The following is a 17,305-nucleotide window of genomic DNA, read 5'->3' on the forward strand; positions in this document are numbered from 1 at the left end:
CATAGCATTTAAATTTACTGCGACCCCGCGCGCCAGCCAATCCGAGTGGTCATTTCAATCAGAAATATAGACTAAGCTGTAGATTGGTCAATTTGGATGCCATGTTTTTGTAATACAACAACAGGTTACGGAAGACCCAATATGCGCCCGCTGAATGGTCAGAATCGCGAGGTCAAGACGCAGTCTTGTTTTGCATTATTAATGGCCGAATCTGCTCACATATAGACCCTTGCTGTGCAAGAGGATATTCTATCGACTAAAATCTGTCCAGCTGAGCAAGTAACCTAAGTATGTACACTTCAAATGTCAATCCATTGTAAGGCATGATACAAAATATGGCCCCCTCCCTTTATTTTTTTCATCTTGCACATTTTTGTATTGCAATTAAATCTTATAAAAAAAAAAGTTGCATTTTTACACGGCTGTCACTGAGTTGACTACATATTTTTGTTTTTCCTGAAGCATCTGACATCATCTAAAATTTAATTTATGATCTCAAGAAAACTAAAAAAAATTCACCTATCCACAATCTAGATGCTACATTTATGCTACATATATTATAATCACCTTTATACAAAGACAGAAATATTTCTTTTTCGACAAAAAAAAATTATACACACAAATTTGTACATGCAAAGCAATAGTTGCAACACAAGGCAAAGAAATTGTCTAATATCGTACCAAAAAAAAATAAACATATGTAAATCAATAAAGAGGTGATAGACTCATCGTTACCAGCTGTGGCTTACTCCCATAACTCTTCAGTTCGACCAAACTTGAAAACAAGGCCCCTGTTTAAATGCAATTAAAGACAAATGATGGAATTTTCTGCAAATGGAAAATGTAAATTTAACTTTAGCTGTCGCTCTAGTAAGCTTGGTGGTCCAGCGCTGAAAATATCTACAGGTCACAAGTTCTAGTCCTACCCAGGTAAGCTTGGGAATTTTTTTTTTTTCACAGGGTGAAGGACAAAACCTTATATTACAACTAAAGAGCAAGACATTTACTTGGTATGAATAATAGCCCATTTTCTGTGCAATTCTCCCCAACTATCCTATACATGTACAGTAATTCTTGTGAATTTGTTAATAAGGAAGTTGAAAGGGCCATGAGATTGAATTTTACTAAATTTACTAAAATAGTTGTTTGAAAATGCACTTTTGTGTCACTTAATTTTTTTTTTCAATTTTCATTTTGCCATTTTCAATGGTATTTTTTGTGGTTTTTTGGTGTTTTTATGCTAATGAAAAGTTCCATATTCACCAGCACTCCTGTGATGTCATTCAAAGTATAAACTTCGTTGTGACAGTTACTCCAGCATCAAAATTGGTCAGAATTGGTTTTTTTTTGCCGTGGTAAAACTTTCTGTTTTTAGTGAATCGTTGTTGTTTCAGTACATGAGAGTAAGTCAATGAAATGCACAAATGTTTTTAATGAGCGAATTTGTGGGTTCACAATTTGAACATAAAACCTCTAAACTGAGGAGTGAGGAGTATATGTATGTATGCCTTAAAATACACATGTATATCACAGTAACAGCATCCTCAGTTGTCGGGAAAAGTATGGAACATTTTTAATCTTTCAAAATCGTTAAATTCATACATTTCAGAGGAATAGACATTTTGCACACAGTTATTCAGTGTAAAATTCACGTCATGGACCCTTTAAAATGATACTTACGACAAAAAGATCAGGAAATTCTGTAAGAAGATTGCCACACCAGGGTAAGGATCTTTAAAGACTTCTGTTAAATGAAGAAAAGAAGTTAAAGAAAAGATTTCATTTCTAAATCCCAAAGTTTCCTGAATAACATCATCACTCAATATGTATTGCAAATCTTGATTCAGTTCTACAACTCTTTGGACTAAACCCCAACCCTCCAGGGTATTTTGGCTAGAAACCCTGCCAAACACAGCAACATGCAACATTTGTCTAAGTGACAAGCCTGCCCAGTGCAGCAAGATCCATCAGGTCAAAAGTCTCAAGGCCAAACTGCCTCAGAGTTCGTGGTCACCGAATGCAGCAGGATACAACCGTGGCATTGTTCAATGGGATTGACTCTCATTGTCTCAGAAGCGGTTGTTTAGGCACTGGTGTTGATAGCTGAATGCATCAAAGTGCAGCAGACTTTTCCACCTGATGCACTGTGTTGCGTCTGGCAGGGTTAGGGTTAATGCATTGATTGCAAAACCTCATCCACCCCCCCACCCCCCCCCCCCCCCCCGAAATTATTTTTAACTTCAACATACCAGTCACCCCCTTTAACAAAATGCTCAATCCACTACTGAAAAAAATAACTTTCTTGATCTGAAAACTTACTGTTCACAACGTAGGGTCCAAACAGAATCCAGCTGGCAGCAATCAGGCCAGCAAAGGCTAAGAGAAAACCCACAAACAACCAGATACGCGCTCCTAGAAACAAACAAACAAGACAAGGCATGCCTAGTAAAGCTGGGGAAATTAGAATGTAGCATCCAGACACCACCTCTTTGGTTGTGTACAAAGTATATGGAGAGTCAAGAACATTTTAAAAGTATTTTCTAACAAATTGGAAATGTTTCTCAGTCCCAGGTTCTTGTCTTTTCAACATTTTTGCAAAGATTGACCTTCAGCATGTTCAGTGAGATAATATTTTGATGAAAATATGGCGTCGGGATGCAACATTCTTTCCAAAGCCGGTCCCACAACCTACAATATTCTATTCAATAAAATTTGAATGACTGCTCACTGAAAGACTTTTCATGCATCTGGGTACACAATGGGCAACATTTAGCCCATTCGTAGGCTTTACAGGGTAATCCTATATGATGGCACTGCCCGGCTCACAAGTGACAGTCAGTCAGTCAATGAGGTGCAAAGAGGACATTAGGCTGGCCCTCTGGTACCAGCACAAACACAATGAAAAGCATTAGAAAACTGATGAATTGCATACTCCTCAAGGAGTGTCAGAAAGCAGTAACTAATGGCTATGCTGACTAGCGCCCTCTTGTGATTGATGCTAATCAAGGCCTTACTACTGGTCAGTATGTAGGGCGCCCTCAATCAGATCCTTAGTTTTTCCAATCACATATTGTCCACACTTTCGGTCCAGTTCTTTCCAATCCAAAGTTGACCCATTTTCTGTTATAACAAACCCAGCTTGACTGAAATTCCATCCCAAGTTATCCTTAAATCATCCAAGATCATTCCTGTGCGTGATTTCAAATAAACCAAGTGAAATCTACTTCCAACCTTGAACTCGGGATAAACAGAACAGGGTGGATTAGCTGGCAGTATAACTGGTTCACTTTCATCCAACTAGTTTACATCATTTAATAAACATTCTTCATGGCGTAAACCGGTCTCAACTCCCTCACGTTTTTTCCACAGAGTTCAGATCATTTAAGAGATGTTTAAGGATCCAATGAGCAGGGGTAGTGACAGAGTAGTTTTCTACCTTTTACAAAAATTGTTAATTTACGAGCTCAAAAGCTGTTTAAACAAAACAGTTTGCAAAAAATCAACAGAGAACCCAATCTCCTAACTGAAATCTTGTTTACAATTTCAAACGAAAGTTAATTGTTCTCCAACAAAGAAATACCGTACCACAGGTTTCTTTGCATACACGAGTATTAATTTTCATTTCTAGTCTCAATAATGAAAGGTTTGCGGAAACACCATGTGCGAATAATTTCTCAACTAAGAGAATGGTTCTGAAAAGAACCAGAGGTATTAACTCCACGTTTCGGTCAGTATGCTCTGACCGTCTTCAATTATTCAACTTTTCATTATTTGGTATCTCCACCATGCAAAGCCTCAAATCTTTCTCATTTCACCTGTTTGTCCAATGCATCCGGTGTTGTATGAATCACCTCGAACTTGACCAGCAGACACCGCATTTATCCTGAACAGAAAAAAATAACATATCATTTTAATGCGTTTCAATTGAACATTTATCTCTATTCAACTGTAAGCACTGTCCATGAATGAATGCGGCCATGCAGTAGGACTGCGGCCACAGTGTTCCCCGGCTCATCGTGCTTCATTTAAGTGGTTAAAAGTGCACCCTTAAAGGGGTACCAGGTCCTGAAATCCCTGAAAATTTCATGTTTTGGATTGTTTACTTATCCTATTGCAAACATGTGGTTGAAAGGAAACCAACCTAATGTCTTACCGTTCCCAAGAAAAGACGAAAAAAAAAACCGCTTGTTTACATCGGACACAACAGAGTACGAATACGTTTTTCGTGTCGTTCTCAGTGTACGATATACACGTGGTGTGTCATGGGAACAAGGGTGACCAATCACCAATGCAAAAAATGTGGTTTCTTCAACGTCCGCAAGAGGCGAACACTTTAGGCGTACGAATGAAGTCTAACAACTAGCATCCAAACAGCTTGAATTTATGGGGTCGCAAAAATGGCCCCTAAAATTCGTAGAGGGAATCTTTTGTTATGTTAATTCAGTTACAATGAATGCACAAAGGTTCTCTCAAGTATATCATAGCAAAACAACGGCATTGCCTTCATGCATAACATCTATATTTAGATGACTCCTAATAGTAAGAGATACCCACATGAAGAAGGCTATTGTTGAGACTACTCCACAGACGTGATAGGCATGGATAAGGTCGTTCTCACTTGGGTATTTTGCTGCGGCATCAATGGCAACCCACCAACCACCAAAGAACTGTGACCCCAAAAAAACAGACATGACATGAGATTAAAAAAGAGCAAAACTACAGATTTTGTGGTTGTTTCTGTGACAAACGCTGGGTGATGGGGCCGACACGAGTTGCTTGTATGTCGTCTCAGTTCAGTTATGAATATTAACCCTAACTCCCTAGCATCTTTTACTAGGAACTGGACCAAGTCCATCAAAATCCATCAATCACTGTGCTTCCAATACAAAACTGTACATGACATAATGGCATCCACTACTGACGCACTGGTTGACATTCACGGACTTGCTACACGTGGCTTTTATCACCATAGCAGTACAGGACGCTAGGCAAAATCAATCGGATACCCCTAGCACTGCTTCAGGCCATTAGGCCCAAGTCCATCATACTCCATCAATATTTAGTCACGCCAGGCCTTCTGGACCAAGTCCCCCAAAACCCACCAGAATGGGGGATGGATTTTGATGGAGTTGGGGTGGTTAGGGTTAATGGCAGACGTTGTAAATCCCAGTGACCCATTTCTAACACAGGCATGCAAACCTGAAGCCACAAAAAAAGAGGAAATTCAAATCTTTTCCAAGACTTTGTACAGTGTTTTTCTATTTTCAATGGCACACATGGGGAGTGAAAAAAGAGCAGATCAGCTGATCCGAGGAAAAGTTGCATGCCTGCAAAACAATGTTAAAATGGTGACTGGATGGAACCCAATCACCCAATAATTGTAACTATTTTATAACAGTGACTGGATTGATCTTGATCACTCAGCATCAAAGAAGAACCAACACAAACCAAAGGGGTGCTAAGCACAGCCCCATCATCCCAAAACCAGCAAATGTTTTAGCGACGCTGCTGCTATCAGGACAATTTTAGCCACAAATGAAAACAAATCCCCCCCCCCCCACGTGACACCGCACCCTACTCACCAAGATGCCAGCAGCCACCGAGGCCATTGCGTTCCTCCTCTCTCCCAACTCACACCATTCTGGCCGCTGGCACTCAATGCCATCCAAGCAGCCCGACATCACAGCAAGTTCCTACGGCTACCGTGTGTGTGTGTTAAATGTTGTGAGCTTTACTCAGCAAAACTGTGTTGAGGCTTTCTGCCTCGGGTCGCTCTCATGAAGCCGATTTTAAAATTACTTTTGAAAACTCTTGTTCACAAGCTGCTCCTGCAAAACAAACATGACAACAACAAAAAATATGACAAAAAAGAAGACAAATTTGCAAACAAAAATACATGCCAAATCTGGGGCCACATTAGTTTGAGTATTAACTCAAGCTAGGGCCACATCACATGATTAACACAAAAATAACAGACTAGGCCTATTAAAATATTATGAATAAAATAAGATTAAACAAAACCTGCATGAAACTCTTACATGTACATCAATATTATCAATATTAAAAAAAAAAATCAGCAACACACGCATTTACATTTGCGAACAAAAACTCAGATTGATGAGTCATTGTCACAGGCCCATACACTGTGTAAGCATGTGGCAGTGGACTTTGGGCCCACATGCCAATATATATTTTACTGCTCAGCCTGGGGTGGGGGCGTCAAATTCATACAGTTTATTGATCCAAAAAGGGAAAGAATGTTACAACCCTTCAAAGTACATTATCTCAATAAAGGTCAGTCATTGAAACAAATGTTTGTTTGAAATGAAAGGCGTGAATCTGGAACCGGGGAACATTTTCAATTTTGTTCGAAAATAAGAACATGTTTGTTGAAAATCAACTCGACTCTCGACTGTACACAACCAAAAGTGGTGTTGTATTCTTTCCCCCAAAGGTGTAATTAATATTATTGAGCATAACTTACGAGGTGCACCAGGAAACATATCATAAAAGCTTCTTTTTTCCACTGTACCTAAATAGGCAAGAAAACCAGAACTGAAGATTTCCGTGACCAAATTTACGCCGACCTTCACAAGCCTATCCCCGATACTTGCGCCCTCTGTTGGGAAATACCAGCCAATATGGACGTTTTAGTGATTTTGTCTGGTAATCAACATCGGCGGCTTTTTCATGTTTCAATTTTTTAAATACATTTTAATTTTTAGTGTTATCAATATTTCAATGAGTAAAAACAATTACCATTGAAAGACTTTATATGGGTCCTTCTTCCCTTATCGTTATGGATTATACTGATCATATTTGGGTGGCTGAAAGACCCTTTCGAACCAAACACACCCTCCCCTAATATGCTCCACCAACTCCACCCACTGGGAGCAGATTGGAAAGAGCGCCCTCCATTGACGAAAAAAGGTTTCACTCTGATCTGGTAACCTTAACTTTTCATATGTTTTAAATAGCTTTTCGTACCCGGCTCCCGACTTTTAATATCGACTATTGTTTTGATTAAATTTGTCCGGAGTTGTCCATTGTTATTTGTGAATTTTATTCAGCAAAATGGGTAAGCACCGCACCGATTTGCCGCTGGAAAAGAAGATTTATGTTATACGTCAATCGGAATCTGGAATGAGCGCAAGAAAGCTTGCCAAAGAACTGGGAGTTGGAAAAACCCAAATCGGTAACATCATCAGGCGCAAGGCCGAGTACTTGAGCATGTATAACAGCGGCAATGCTAGCTTAGGTGTCATGCGTCGGAAATTTCGCAAAACGGGAAACGAGGCGGTCAACAGAGTCGTGTACGAGTGGTTCAGAATCGCAAAGAGCAAGAACCTGCCGTTAACAGGACCGATTATTCAGGCCAAAGCCCTGTCGTTTGCGGAGCAGCTTGGCAACACGACATTCACAGCATCGAATGGATGGCTGGCCTCTTTTCGAAAGAGACACCAGATTGTGTCGCTGATCTCAACTGCTGGATATACTGGGACGACCGGTTCTACTGCTAGTGCAACCAATGCAAACGTTACCAGAGCTTTTTGTCCAACCTTGCCAAATCCTGTCATTCCTGTACTAAACACAGCCCAAACACGCGAATCACTTCAAAGTACATGTACCCGCAGTGTCAGCAATACCTTGATTAATCCAACTTCAAATAATACTATTACTAGTACCAATCCCATTACATGTATTCCAACTTCCAAAACAAATATACCAGACATCATGCCAGACGTAGGCAGTGTGCAATCAGAGGTTAACTTAAATCAGTTCTCAGGAATCTACGGAGACTACAAGCCAGAAGATGTCTGGACTATGGGAGAGGCTGGTCTATATTTCCAAGCTCTTCCTGTTGGTTGCACCGCTGATCTTAAATCGGAGATGTGTCAGGGAGGGAGTCTTGCAGAGGAGAGACTGACGTTACTCCTCTGCTGCAGCATGATGGGAGAGAAGGTGTGTTTTGTAATCTTTGGGAAGACCGAGATTTTTCAGCTTTAGGCACTAGTTTGGCAATTGTTGAATGTAAATGAAGCTTTTGTGTTATATTCTTGACTAACTTGAATAAAATGGCTATTTAAAACTTCTTGAATAACTTGAATAAAATGGCTGGTTAAAACTCTATTTTTTTTACGTCTTGTCATTACAGGAGAAGCCAGTTCTCATTGGCAAATCCTACTGGCCAAGATGCTTCAAGAACCTGGACCTGAACAGCCTGCCAGTGGCCTGGTGCTCCAATAACCACGCCTGGATGACATCGCAGATCTTCGAGAACTGGGTGCAGGAACTAGATAAGAAGATGAGGCAACAGCAGAGGAAGATTGTACTTTGTCTTCGCAACACTGAGTGCCATCCTCAGGTGCCTCTCAGTAACATCAAACTCCACTTCTTCCCTCCTGATGCACCTGCCAATGTGGAGCCACTTCAGCGGGGAATCTTCAAGGCAGTGAAGGCAGGATATCGCAAGATAGTTCTACAACATTTGACAACTGCGAGCTACCAAATCAGTGTCCTAGAAGCAGCCTATTGGATCGGGAAGGCATGGCAAGAGCTGACTCCAGAAAGAGTGAAGAAGTGCTTCCTGGCTTGCGGCTTTCAAAACATCAGGTTAGACCTTTAGACCTCAATTCTGCAGCTTGTCTTATATTAGATTGGTTTGCAGTTTAGATATTGTCCTCTGACATTATCTCTTATCTCTTACAGAAGTGCAGTTACAGCCAAAGACCCCACCCAGTCTACAACTGACGAACTTTCTGATCAGGAAGCGGAGAGGATGATGAGTAATTTCGCCGAGGGCCAGGAATGGCGGATATATGTCACCTTCGATGATGAGCTGGCCACCCACAACACGGCACAAGGGAACTGGGAGCAACGGCTTGTGAACGATCTCTTTGTCGAGGAAACTCTTGGCTCGGCCTCCGAATCTTATGATGAGGAATGTGAAGATGGCGATTCAGCCTCGACAGCGATGGCCAAAGATGTCAGTTTACAGCAGGTGATGCAGTGCTTGGACCGGTGCCGGGAGTACGCCCTCCAGAAGGGCGACTCCTACGTCATGTCCAATGTCATGGACCTGTACATGCATCTCTGCAAGAAAACCTGTGAGACCCAGACAAGACAGGAACTCCTATCAGAGTTTCTTGCAAACAAGGAGCACAGGGGTGTTCAGAGTGAAACAGTAGAAGAAGGTGCCAATGCTCCACCATCCTCTATACCTGCGATCATTCCACTAACCTCACCTTTATTTAAAAACATGGGACAAACTCCATCACGCAACATGTCTATGGCTTCCAATTAACCACAATGAAGACTGATGTACGTTGAAAAACAATGAAAAGACAAATTCTCACAAATCCTCACAAGTCCATTACTAGTAAAATCACAAGCTATTCAAATAAACGGTGACAAAGACAGTCCTTTGTAATTGATTATCTGCAGTCTAGTTGCTTGTGACCGTAAATCCGTAATTATGAAAAGACTTGTGACTTTTAGCCAGACTTGTGATGTACTTGACTACAACTCTTGCTTAGGGCACATCAGTCAAACCTGTAACTCAAAAGATGTGTTTCACATTAATTACAGACAACTCAATCTTGTCCTTTTCATGACACAGATAATAATTCTGTCTACATTTTTTTACAAAAAAAAAAACCTGTGGGGGATCTTGATGCTTTCAGTAGTATATTGGATGCGCAACCTCCCTGTTCCAACCTGTCTGTATTTATCACGCACTCAAACGTATCGAGCTATTCCTTAATCTTTTGTTTCAAAAACAGTCTGGCACTGTTGTCGCCATCTCATGGCATTGTGGCTTTGCAGACTGATATGCAACTTTCTTTTAGCATTAAATTGTTTTTAACAAGAGAATTTGTAGGAGTCATTTTTAATCAATATTGAGTAATGACTTGGCAGACAAAATATATAAGGAGTCAGTTACATGTGGATTGGGTTTCCTACCCTAGCTACCAGGATATTCTTCTGGGGTTTTCCTCCCACCTCTAAAACTGTAATTTCATTGTCTTCTCTCCATATGTTTCTTCAGGCTTTCGAGCTACAGTGCCAAGGGCACTTTTGAAGAATCCTTGGTTTCACTACCAGAAAGAAATAAACTATTTGTGAACGAATCGAAACACACATATTTACCATTTGGATCCGTCTTCCATCGTATCTAACTTGTCTACGGCCTTTACAAATTTTTGTAAACGGATTGATAATCCGTTTTAATGTCATTTGGGGATGTCCTTGACAGGAATCTTGTAGAGAAAACGTAAGTCATCAAATCCAAATTATGTACATGTGTAGAACATTGTACATGTACATGTTTCAAACAGGAAAAAAATACCAAATCAAAAAAGCAGGTCAGCGGTTATCTTAGAAACTCGGAGCATCGTCACTTGTAAAACCAGGGCTGCAAAACACTGTAATGAGAAAAACGTTATCACCTTTTTTTTATTACAAGACAGCATTCTAATTATCTGCTGACTTTGATAATGTATCATTTCTTTGTTCACTAAATACGGGTAGAAAGGAACCGAGTTATGAAGACAATACAGTTTTATTCATCCCAACGATTACTGCAGTGTACAACTAAAGGCTTTCTGATAAATATAATGGTTTCGGGAAGATTAATGGACCTCAATGGTTAATGAACTAAAAATATTACAAAATAAAACAACTACTTTTATAAATACCTTGGTACGTGTACAAAAATTATTCTAAGTCCAACCATGCCAGCTGAAATAAAATACTACTAGGAAACATGTATAGTTTAAATTTGTTTAAAAAAAAAATAGTTAAATAAAACTGTGAAAAGCACATCTTGTACGAGACTGCATGGCTAAAAATCGATAAACAAATAAAAATTGAAAGTTTCCCATTTCAACTATATTTTGACAAAATAAGGCTTCGCTCCAAACTTGAACTTGTGTAGTCGTTCAGAAGTGGTTAATTATTCTCTTCATCCTCTTTATTGCATTCACTTTGGCCTCTTCGATCTTACACTCGAGTTGAAGGTCGTTTTAATATACGTTGTGAGACATTCGTGGGTGGGATTGGAACCCACGACCTCCGGAATACGGTGCTGGTGCATAAACAGTTGCGGTATCTATAGATCTACCTTATAGGCTGCACTCTATCAGTGATCCAATGTACCGAGCTCGCAACACAGCTTATGTTGCAAGCCCCAAATGCGGTTTTTCGTACCAAATGTTTGATAGCTCAGTTACAGAAACGCCGGTACAAATGTACCTATAAAGTTAATTTCAAAATATTGGTTTGTTTAATTTTGCCGAAGGGGGGGGGGGGGGAAACAATTTACAGTGTTACGGTAAAGCTGTATGGCTTTGCCAAAGGAGATTCGTGACTGGGAAATTAGGAAGCCTATCCGACAAGGCAGGGTTCCGAGTTCTGTTGAGGAGCGCCTCCTCGATGCACTGTATGGCAATCGGATCGAAGCTGTAGTAGAACTTATTGGCAAACAGGTGCGGCTGCGTGGCGAGATACTCCAGGTAGGCCACGCCAAACACACACAGGCCTCGCACGTAGATGCCTTTACACGATGGGTGCTTGGTAATGTCACCCCATTTCATGAACCTTACGTTCTCGTCCCATGTCGGGTCTGGGTACCCGCCCGGTGTGCCTGGCGCGCGCTGCAGCGTCGCCCAGTAGTGTTCATCCGGGCTAAAGGTGTCGTTCGACCACCTAAGGAGGTCAGTAGCCTTCGGACTGGTCAGTATGTACTCAACAAAGCGCCTGGTGGCTGCGTAGTAGGCGTTCCCAAAGTGGATTCGCAAGTTATGAGGTGGGGGTGTTTTGGGCCTGTGAGTCCTTTTGACTTGCTTGTCTCTGATGACGTGTTTGTAACGGGTTCTACCAATTATGTGAGATGGTGGTAGAACACCTGTTATATCGTTGTGACCTTTGTAGGCCCTGAGCTGTCGCACAATTTCTAAATTGGTTTTCAGTGGGAAATCCTGCCCACACAAGTTCATGACGTATTTCCACCGATACACGTCACCCCTCGGGCCAACTAGGTCCTTCATACAATTAATGTCGGCCAGAAGTCTGGTAAAGCCCGCATATTGCACATCTTCAATCTTGGATGAGATGAAAACATTCTCGAAGCAGTCCGCAAGACCTTTGATTGCCCGCTGAAAGTCCTCCGGAGACTTGGCGTCAGGGTGGATGCAGTAGAGGTTCTGAGGTTGGTATATTGCCCTCAGCAGGCGCTCAACCTGGGCAGCCTCTTTGTGAACAGCGATGATGTATGCAACTGGGTAACTGTCCTCTTCCTCCGAAACCGGGTGAGTTGGATAGCGCCTCAGGCTCCTGAACGAGTCACAGTCGTGTGTCCAGGTCCGTACCTCACGATCCTCAGGCACGACAATCGAGCCATTGTGACTGTGTCGCTCCTTTTTAAGCATGCGATAAGTCGCCTGAACTACATCCGTGTCTCCTGCGAATATGGCCGAGCAGTTGGCTTCCCATCGCCGGTGAAACGGAGACAAATAATTATTGTCCGAGGGGGTGGACTTGACCGGAAACTTGGTGGCGGTCTCTCGGCGTTTGTCACGGTGAGATGTCTTTTTGTCGTTCCTCTTGATATTGTTCTTCTTGTCTCCCGCTGCCGAATTGAGAGCACGGGCGTCCAGGTTTGTTTGTTCGTCGGGACTGTTGCATTTCTGTTGGTTGAGGAGTAACATCACCTGGACAATGACGAAGAAACCACAGAGGAATACGAACCAGCCGAAGAACCTTTGGCGAACACAGGACGCCATTTTGCTCCCTAGAAGCACAAAGCAAGAATTGAGTCCAGCGTCCTTGAGAAACAGGCATTCAACCTGTGTGAAATTAAATGCGACTTTAATTAGACAAGGAAAAAACACCCAAATATCATTAATATGGCGAATTAACCCATAGGTAATGTAAACATTGTATTAAAATTGGAGGAATTTGCACACTGTAAAACTGCATTCATAGGTATCCTTGAATAATGTCATCACTCCATCCAATTAAATGAGTTGGCCTTATCCGGCCTAAACGTCTATTATGAGAGAGAAAAAAACAAAATAAAAGTGATGCTATGATAACAAACAGATGAAACTTATCGGAAATTCTGAAACTTATTTAAATGATGGGCCTGGGAAGAAGAAACTGGTAAATGTAAATAAAGCATGCTTATATAATTTCCCCCTTAGCGTCAATAATTAAGGATCCTATAATGCATTTAGTACAGTCACTTATGCAATTAATCAGCAGAGGCGGCCGCCAGACTTTTTGTTGGGGGGGGGGGCAATTGAGCGGGGCAAAGAAATAATCGGGATGGGGGGGGGGCTGGACATCATTGGAGGCTTGGGGCGCTGCTGAACACCATTCATGATAAGAAAAAGCGTTTGAGGGCCATTCCCGAGGGTTTCCCGCCTCTATACTTTATTCCCCTTTTCTTTTACCTTATATTTTCCTTTTTCTCTTTTGTTTGATTTTCTTGGGGCCAAACTGAGGGGGGGGGGAGGAGGCGAGGAAATGCTCCCCCCCCCCCTTGTGCTGCGACTGCTATACTAAGGCTTATATAGCGGTCTGTATGCGATGTGTTTTCATATTCCTCCATGATACGCGATCTGGTTACTTTATTTCGCCGAATAATAATAACTATTAGCATCGAGCTTTGTCATTTAAAGTTTTAAGGAAAAGTGGAAATACTTCTATGTTACTAGCTTAAATACAAAATGAGAACGAAAGAACATGCATATCATGGAATACAAAACACTTCCTCAGCCTTATACATACTGGGTGTGTACATCGGTGTGGATGCTTACCTAGTTGTCGTTAATTAAATTCTGGTCACGACTCCATGTTTGCCTTTTCGGTGAATGTCTTGCATCCATAGTATCCCGACCAAATGCAGTCAAGACTTGTCGCCATTACGAAAGCTGATTGACTACGATGGTTTTCACTCAGAAAAACAGCCACCACTGTTCAAAATCGGGGACAAGTAGTCCTTGCGAATACGTGTGCATGTAGAGATGTGCACGGTTTCATTGCGATAAGTCAGCATGCCCTTTTACATGCACTCAAGCGTGTCAACATTACGTAAACCCACAATGTAGGGAAGGTTGGGATCTTTTGTGTCCCTTTGTAGTATGTCGCCCTCGCAAACTGCGTCTGAATTAAATATGACAGAACACACCTTTATAATTGTCCGGCCATGTGTGTTTTGTCGAGGTAATACGTGGGCCGAGGGCAGAGTCTATGTTGACATTGCAATCAGCTGGTTTTTTTTTTTCTTGGTTCAATCATAATCAGTTGTCAGTGGGGAAGGCTGCCATGCATGCATTAGAATCTTACATATTATAAGTAAGAAATGATTATCAATATAATGGGTGACATTTGGGAGACTTTCCCTTAGACTTGTGCACAAAATTTGTCAAACGTTAATGACACCTAATACACCCACGAATTTTGGTATATTTATGTTTTGGACCACGAGCAATCGATCGATCTAGCCTATTTACAACGGAAACATTTTGCTACTATAAAGGAGCTGTACGTGACATTAGGGAGACATGAATGTCTCCCTAATGTCCAGTATCTTCCTAAGGTATAACAAATGACGATAAAATGTCTTTCAATTAAAGGTACTGCAGTAACAGGTGTATTATATGCATGACATTTAAAAGGGAACGAACACAAATCACGAAAACAATGTAGCTTCTTTAAGACGGTTTCCGAGGTGGTCGCAGTTCGAATTCGTAGTTTTTACCCTTCAGCGAAGTTTGAGTATTGTGTAATTTCCTGTGTATTTTTCGCATTCTTCCTTTTACTAAACTTTTCTGTTCCTGAACGTAGTCTGAGTATCATTCGTTGTTCAACGGAGCCCACGCGTCCTCCGCAACAACATCTGATATAATGTGCATGCAAATTTATGCGTCCCGCGCGCCAGCCAATTGGAGTGGACTTCAGAAATTGTGACGCCATTTGAGCTGAAATTCGGCCTAAGCATGTTGATTGGTCAATTTGATGCCCTGTTTTCGTAATACAACAACGGGTCCAGGCGCGGTTCTACGGGGGGGCTAGGGGGGCTGTAGCCCCCCCCCCCCAAAATTTTTTTTGTCTAGCCCCCCAAAATAAATTCCGTAAAAAAAAATTGCATTAGCAAAAAGAAGGATTGCATGTGATGTACATGTGAACGGTCTCCCCCTAAAGAAGAAATAGCGTTGACAAGGGTGCATTAGTTAATATAGTGCAAGGGCGGATCCAGGAGGGGGGGGGTGGCAAAGGGGGCCATGCCCCCCCCCCAAAAAAAACGAAACCAATTATCTTTTTTTTTATGTGAAATCGCAATTAAGGCAGGCAATGAGTACACCACCATCTTTTCCTCAAAAACAATTGGTTAAAGTGGTCAGAAATTGCCTCAGATCGCACCACAGAGCATCTAGAATCCAAAAATTGTTCGGGGCCCTTCAGCGGGCCCCGAACCCCACGCCGTAATTTTTGGACCCACTTTTTGGGGGGACCAAAATTTGTTTTGGCCCCCACAAAAAAATTTTGTTCTGGATCCGCCCTTGCTATAGTGTGAATGATTTTAGGATTTTATTGGCGCTCCCCATTGAAAATATGGCATGAGCCCCCCCCCCCCCCCCACCACCACCTATTGATTTTCGGAGGCCTAAGTGTCTGGAAAAATAACCGGTCAACATTTCAGCACGCTTCCCTGAAAAAAATTCTGGATTCACCGTGCTAGCCCCCCATAAATATTGGCTCTAGAACCGCGCCTGAACGGGTCACCGAAGACTCGATAGAAGGCGTCCGCTGAATTGTCAGAATCAGGAGGTCAAGACGCAGTTTAAATAATCTGTACCTAGTTCATACTATATTCCAAAGACTAGACAGAACACGAGTCTCGTTCAATTCCCAGACCTAAAATGTCTGACTATTCTGAGAAATCCTAGGTAAGGTAGTTTAGTTGCGTAATTGCAGTTCAAATTGCAGAGGCACACGTGGGTGACCCAATTTCTGTAGAGGGGAACTCGGGGGAGGGGGCACATGCCTCGAACGGGGTGGGAGGGCGTTCCCCCCCCATGCCCGCTTAGTTTCACCACTGTCAGGTATACGCTAATATCACGTGACCAAACCGAACAGGATTCTGCCCGTTTCCTAATAGTCACGTCCGAGGTTTTTCGAACACGTTGCTGATGTTTACACTCGGGCGTATGTTGGAGACATCTTGGATGCCTTTTCTCAGTTGTTCGTATTCATTGGTACGTATCAGCCCCAGAGTCGCGGTCATTTGAATCGAAACTCGCATATGTGATACCAGATGAAAGGCTTAATGTACAGTATCTTTAGGCGCTTTACCCAAAGAATTCACCAGGAAGATGGTAGATGTTTTTCCCCCGCTTCACCATGTTCTATCTTTGATATTGACGGCTATACCTTACATAATTTTATAAGAGACGTCATGGCTGTATGAGGGAACCATACTAACGGACTTTCTGAAAACCGTGCTGTTAACTTGTTTTCAATTGTTTTGAATCGTTAGAGGTTCAAAGGTTTTGAGATAGACAATGTTAATACATAAGAAAAATGCATAAGAAAAATGCGTCTTGTTTACTCGGTAATTCTGTTCACTTGGTAAATAAAAAAAAAGATATTTAGTTTGATGTTTTGTGGACCTTACCCTATATATATTTTTTTAGATAAATCACAATAGGTTAAGGGTATGACTTTATGTCAATAAGGTCATTTGGACAGATCTATATAGATTGACAATGGGTATATAGACATCAAGCAAACAAAGGACGCTTCACCAGTCTGCGGCAGAAACGGGCCCAATTTGCAAGAATATATGGTTTTCTGGAAGGGGTGATCAAATTGGTACAAACAACAGAAAGTTGATGATGAATGCTGAATCAAGTTTCGGAGGGTCACAGTCAAAATGTTTGTGAAACTTTCATCAGCGCTGAAAAGTGAATCAATGTAAAGTATATATTTGGAAAATACCAGTACGCAAGCGTTACACCAATGCTCAAAAAGCGTTGCCCTTTGTATCAACGTGGGAACTAAATTATCCTTATGCAATGCTTCAAGAACGGTTGAAAAATTGAGTGATTTACTTTACTTATGTAAATTTGGGGTGTGAATATAGTCATTCTTTCAAATAATACATCAAAATACGTTAGCGATGAATCTTCATTTGTTAACATTGTATAAGCTCTTCCTATTGGTCTTTTTATAATGATAACGTGTCTGCCATTTCATTTCATCAGATGTCGGTGCATGGGAGGCGGTGTCGACACGGAGT

At 41.6% G+C, this 17,305-nt stretch overlaps 3 protein-coding genes across 4 annotated transcripts; 1 reads left to right on the forward strand and 2 right to left on the reverse strand.

Moving 5' to 3' along the window:
- Positions 1-189: 189 nt before the first annotated feature.
- On the reverse strand, positions 190-6,637 carry LOC119745276 (transmembrane protein 50A-like). Its single transcript, XM_038221515.1, has 7 exons — positions 6,485-6,637; positions 5,583-5,828; positions 4,555-4,667; positions 3,816-3,883; positions 2,320-2,412; positions 1,681-1,744; positions 190-791 (listed from the first exon to the last, which is right to left on the reverse strand). Exons 2-7 carry the CDS (start codon positions 5,679-5,681, stop codon positions 746-748), a joined length of 483 nt encoding a protein of 160 aa, XP_038077443.1. The 5' UTR covers positions 5,682-5,828; positions 6,485-6,637; the 3' UTR covers positions 190-745.
- A 173-nt stretch (positions 6,638-6,810) lies between these two features.
- Positions 6,811-9,870, forward strand: LOC119745274 (tigger transposable element-derived protein 4-like). The gene is made up of 3 exons (XM_038221511.1): positions 6,811-7,962; positions 8,156-8,613; positions 8,710-9,870. Exons 1-3 carry the CDS (start codon positions 7,075-7,077, stop codon positions 9,302-9,304), a joined length of 1,941 nt encoding a protein of 646 aa, XP_038077439.1. The 5' UTR covers positions 6,811-7,074; the 3' UTR covers positions 9,305-9,870.
- A 672-nt stretch (positions 9,871-10,542) lies between these two features.
- LOC119745275 (N-acetyllactosaminide beta-1,6-N-acetylglucosaminyl-transferase-like) lies at positions 10,543-14,092 on the reverse strand. 2 transcript variants are annotated; one of them, XM_038221514.1, is made up of 2 exons: positions 13,823-14,092; positions 10,543-12,849 (listed from the first exon to the last, which is right to left on the reverse strand). In XM_038221514.1, exon 2 carries the CDS (start codon positions 12,780-12,782, stop codon positions 11,328-11,330), a length of 1,455 nt encoding a protein of 484 aa, XP_038077442.1. In that variant the 5' UTR covers positions 12,783-12,849; positions 13,823-14,092; the 3' UTR covers positions 10,543-11,327. The 2 variants fall into 2 exon arrangements, with proteins under 2 accessions (XP_038077442.1, XP_038077440.1); XM_038221512.1 differs by having other exon boundaries at positions 10,543-12,845; positions 13,821-14,092.
- Positions 14,093-17,305: the final 3,213 nt, after the last annotated feature.

This window comes from Patiria miniata, unplaced genomic scaffold (assembly GCF_015706575.1).
Source record: "Patiria miniata isolate m_02_andy unplaced genomic scaffold, ASM1570657v1 HiC_scaffold_7, whole genome shotgun sequence".
Classification (NCBI taxonomy): Eukaryota; Metazoa; Echinodermata; class Asteroidea; order Valvatida; family Asterinidae; genus Patiria; species Patiria miniata.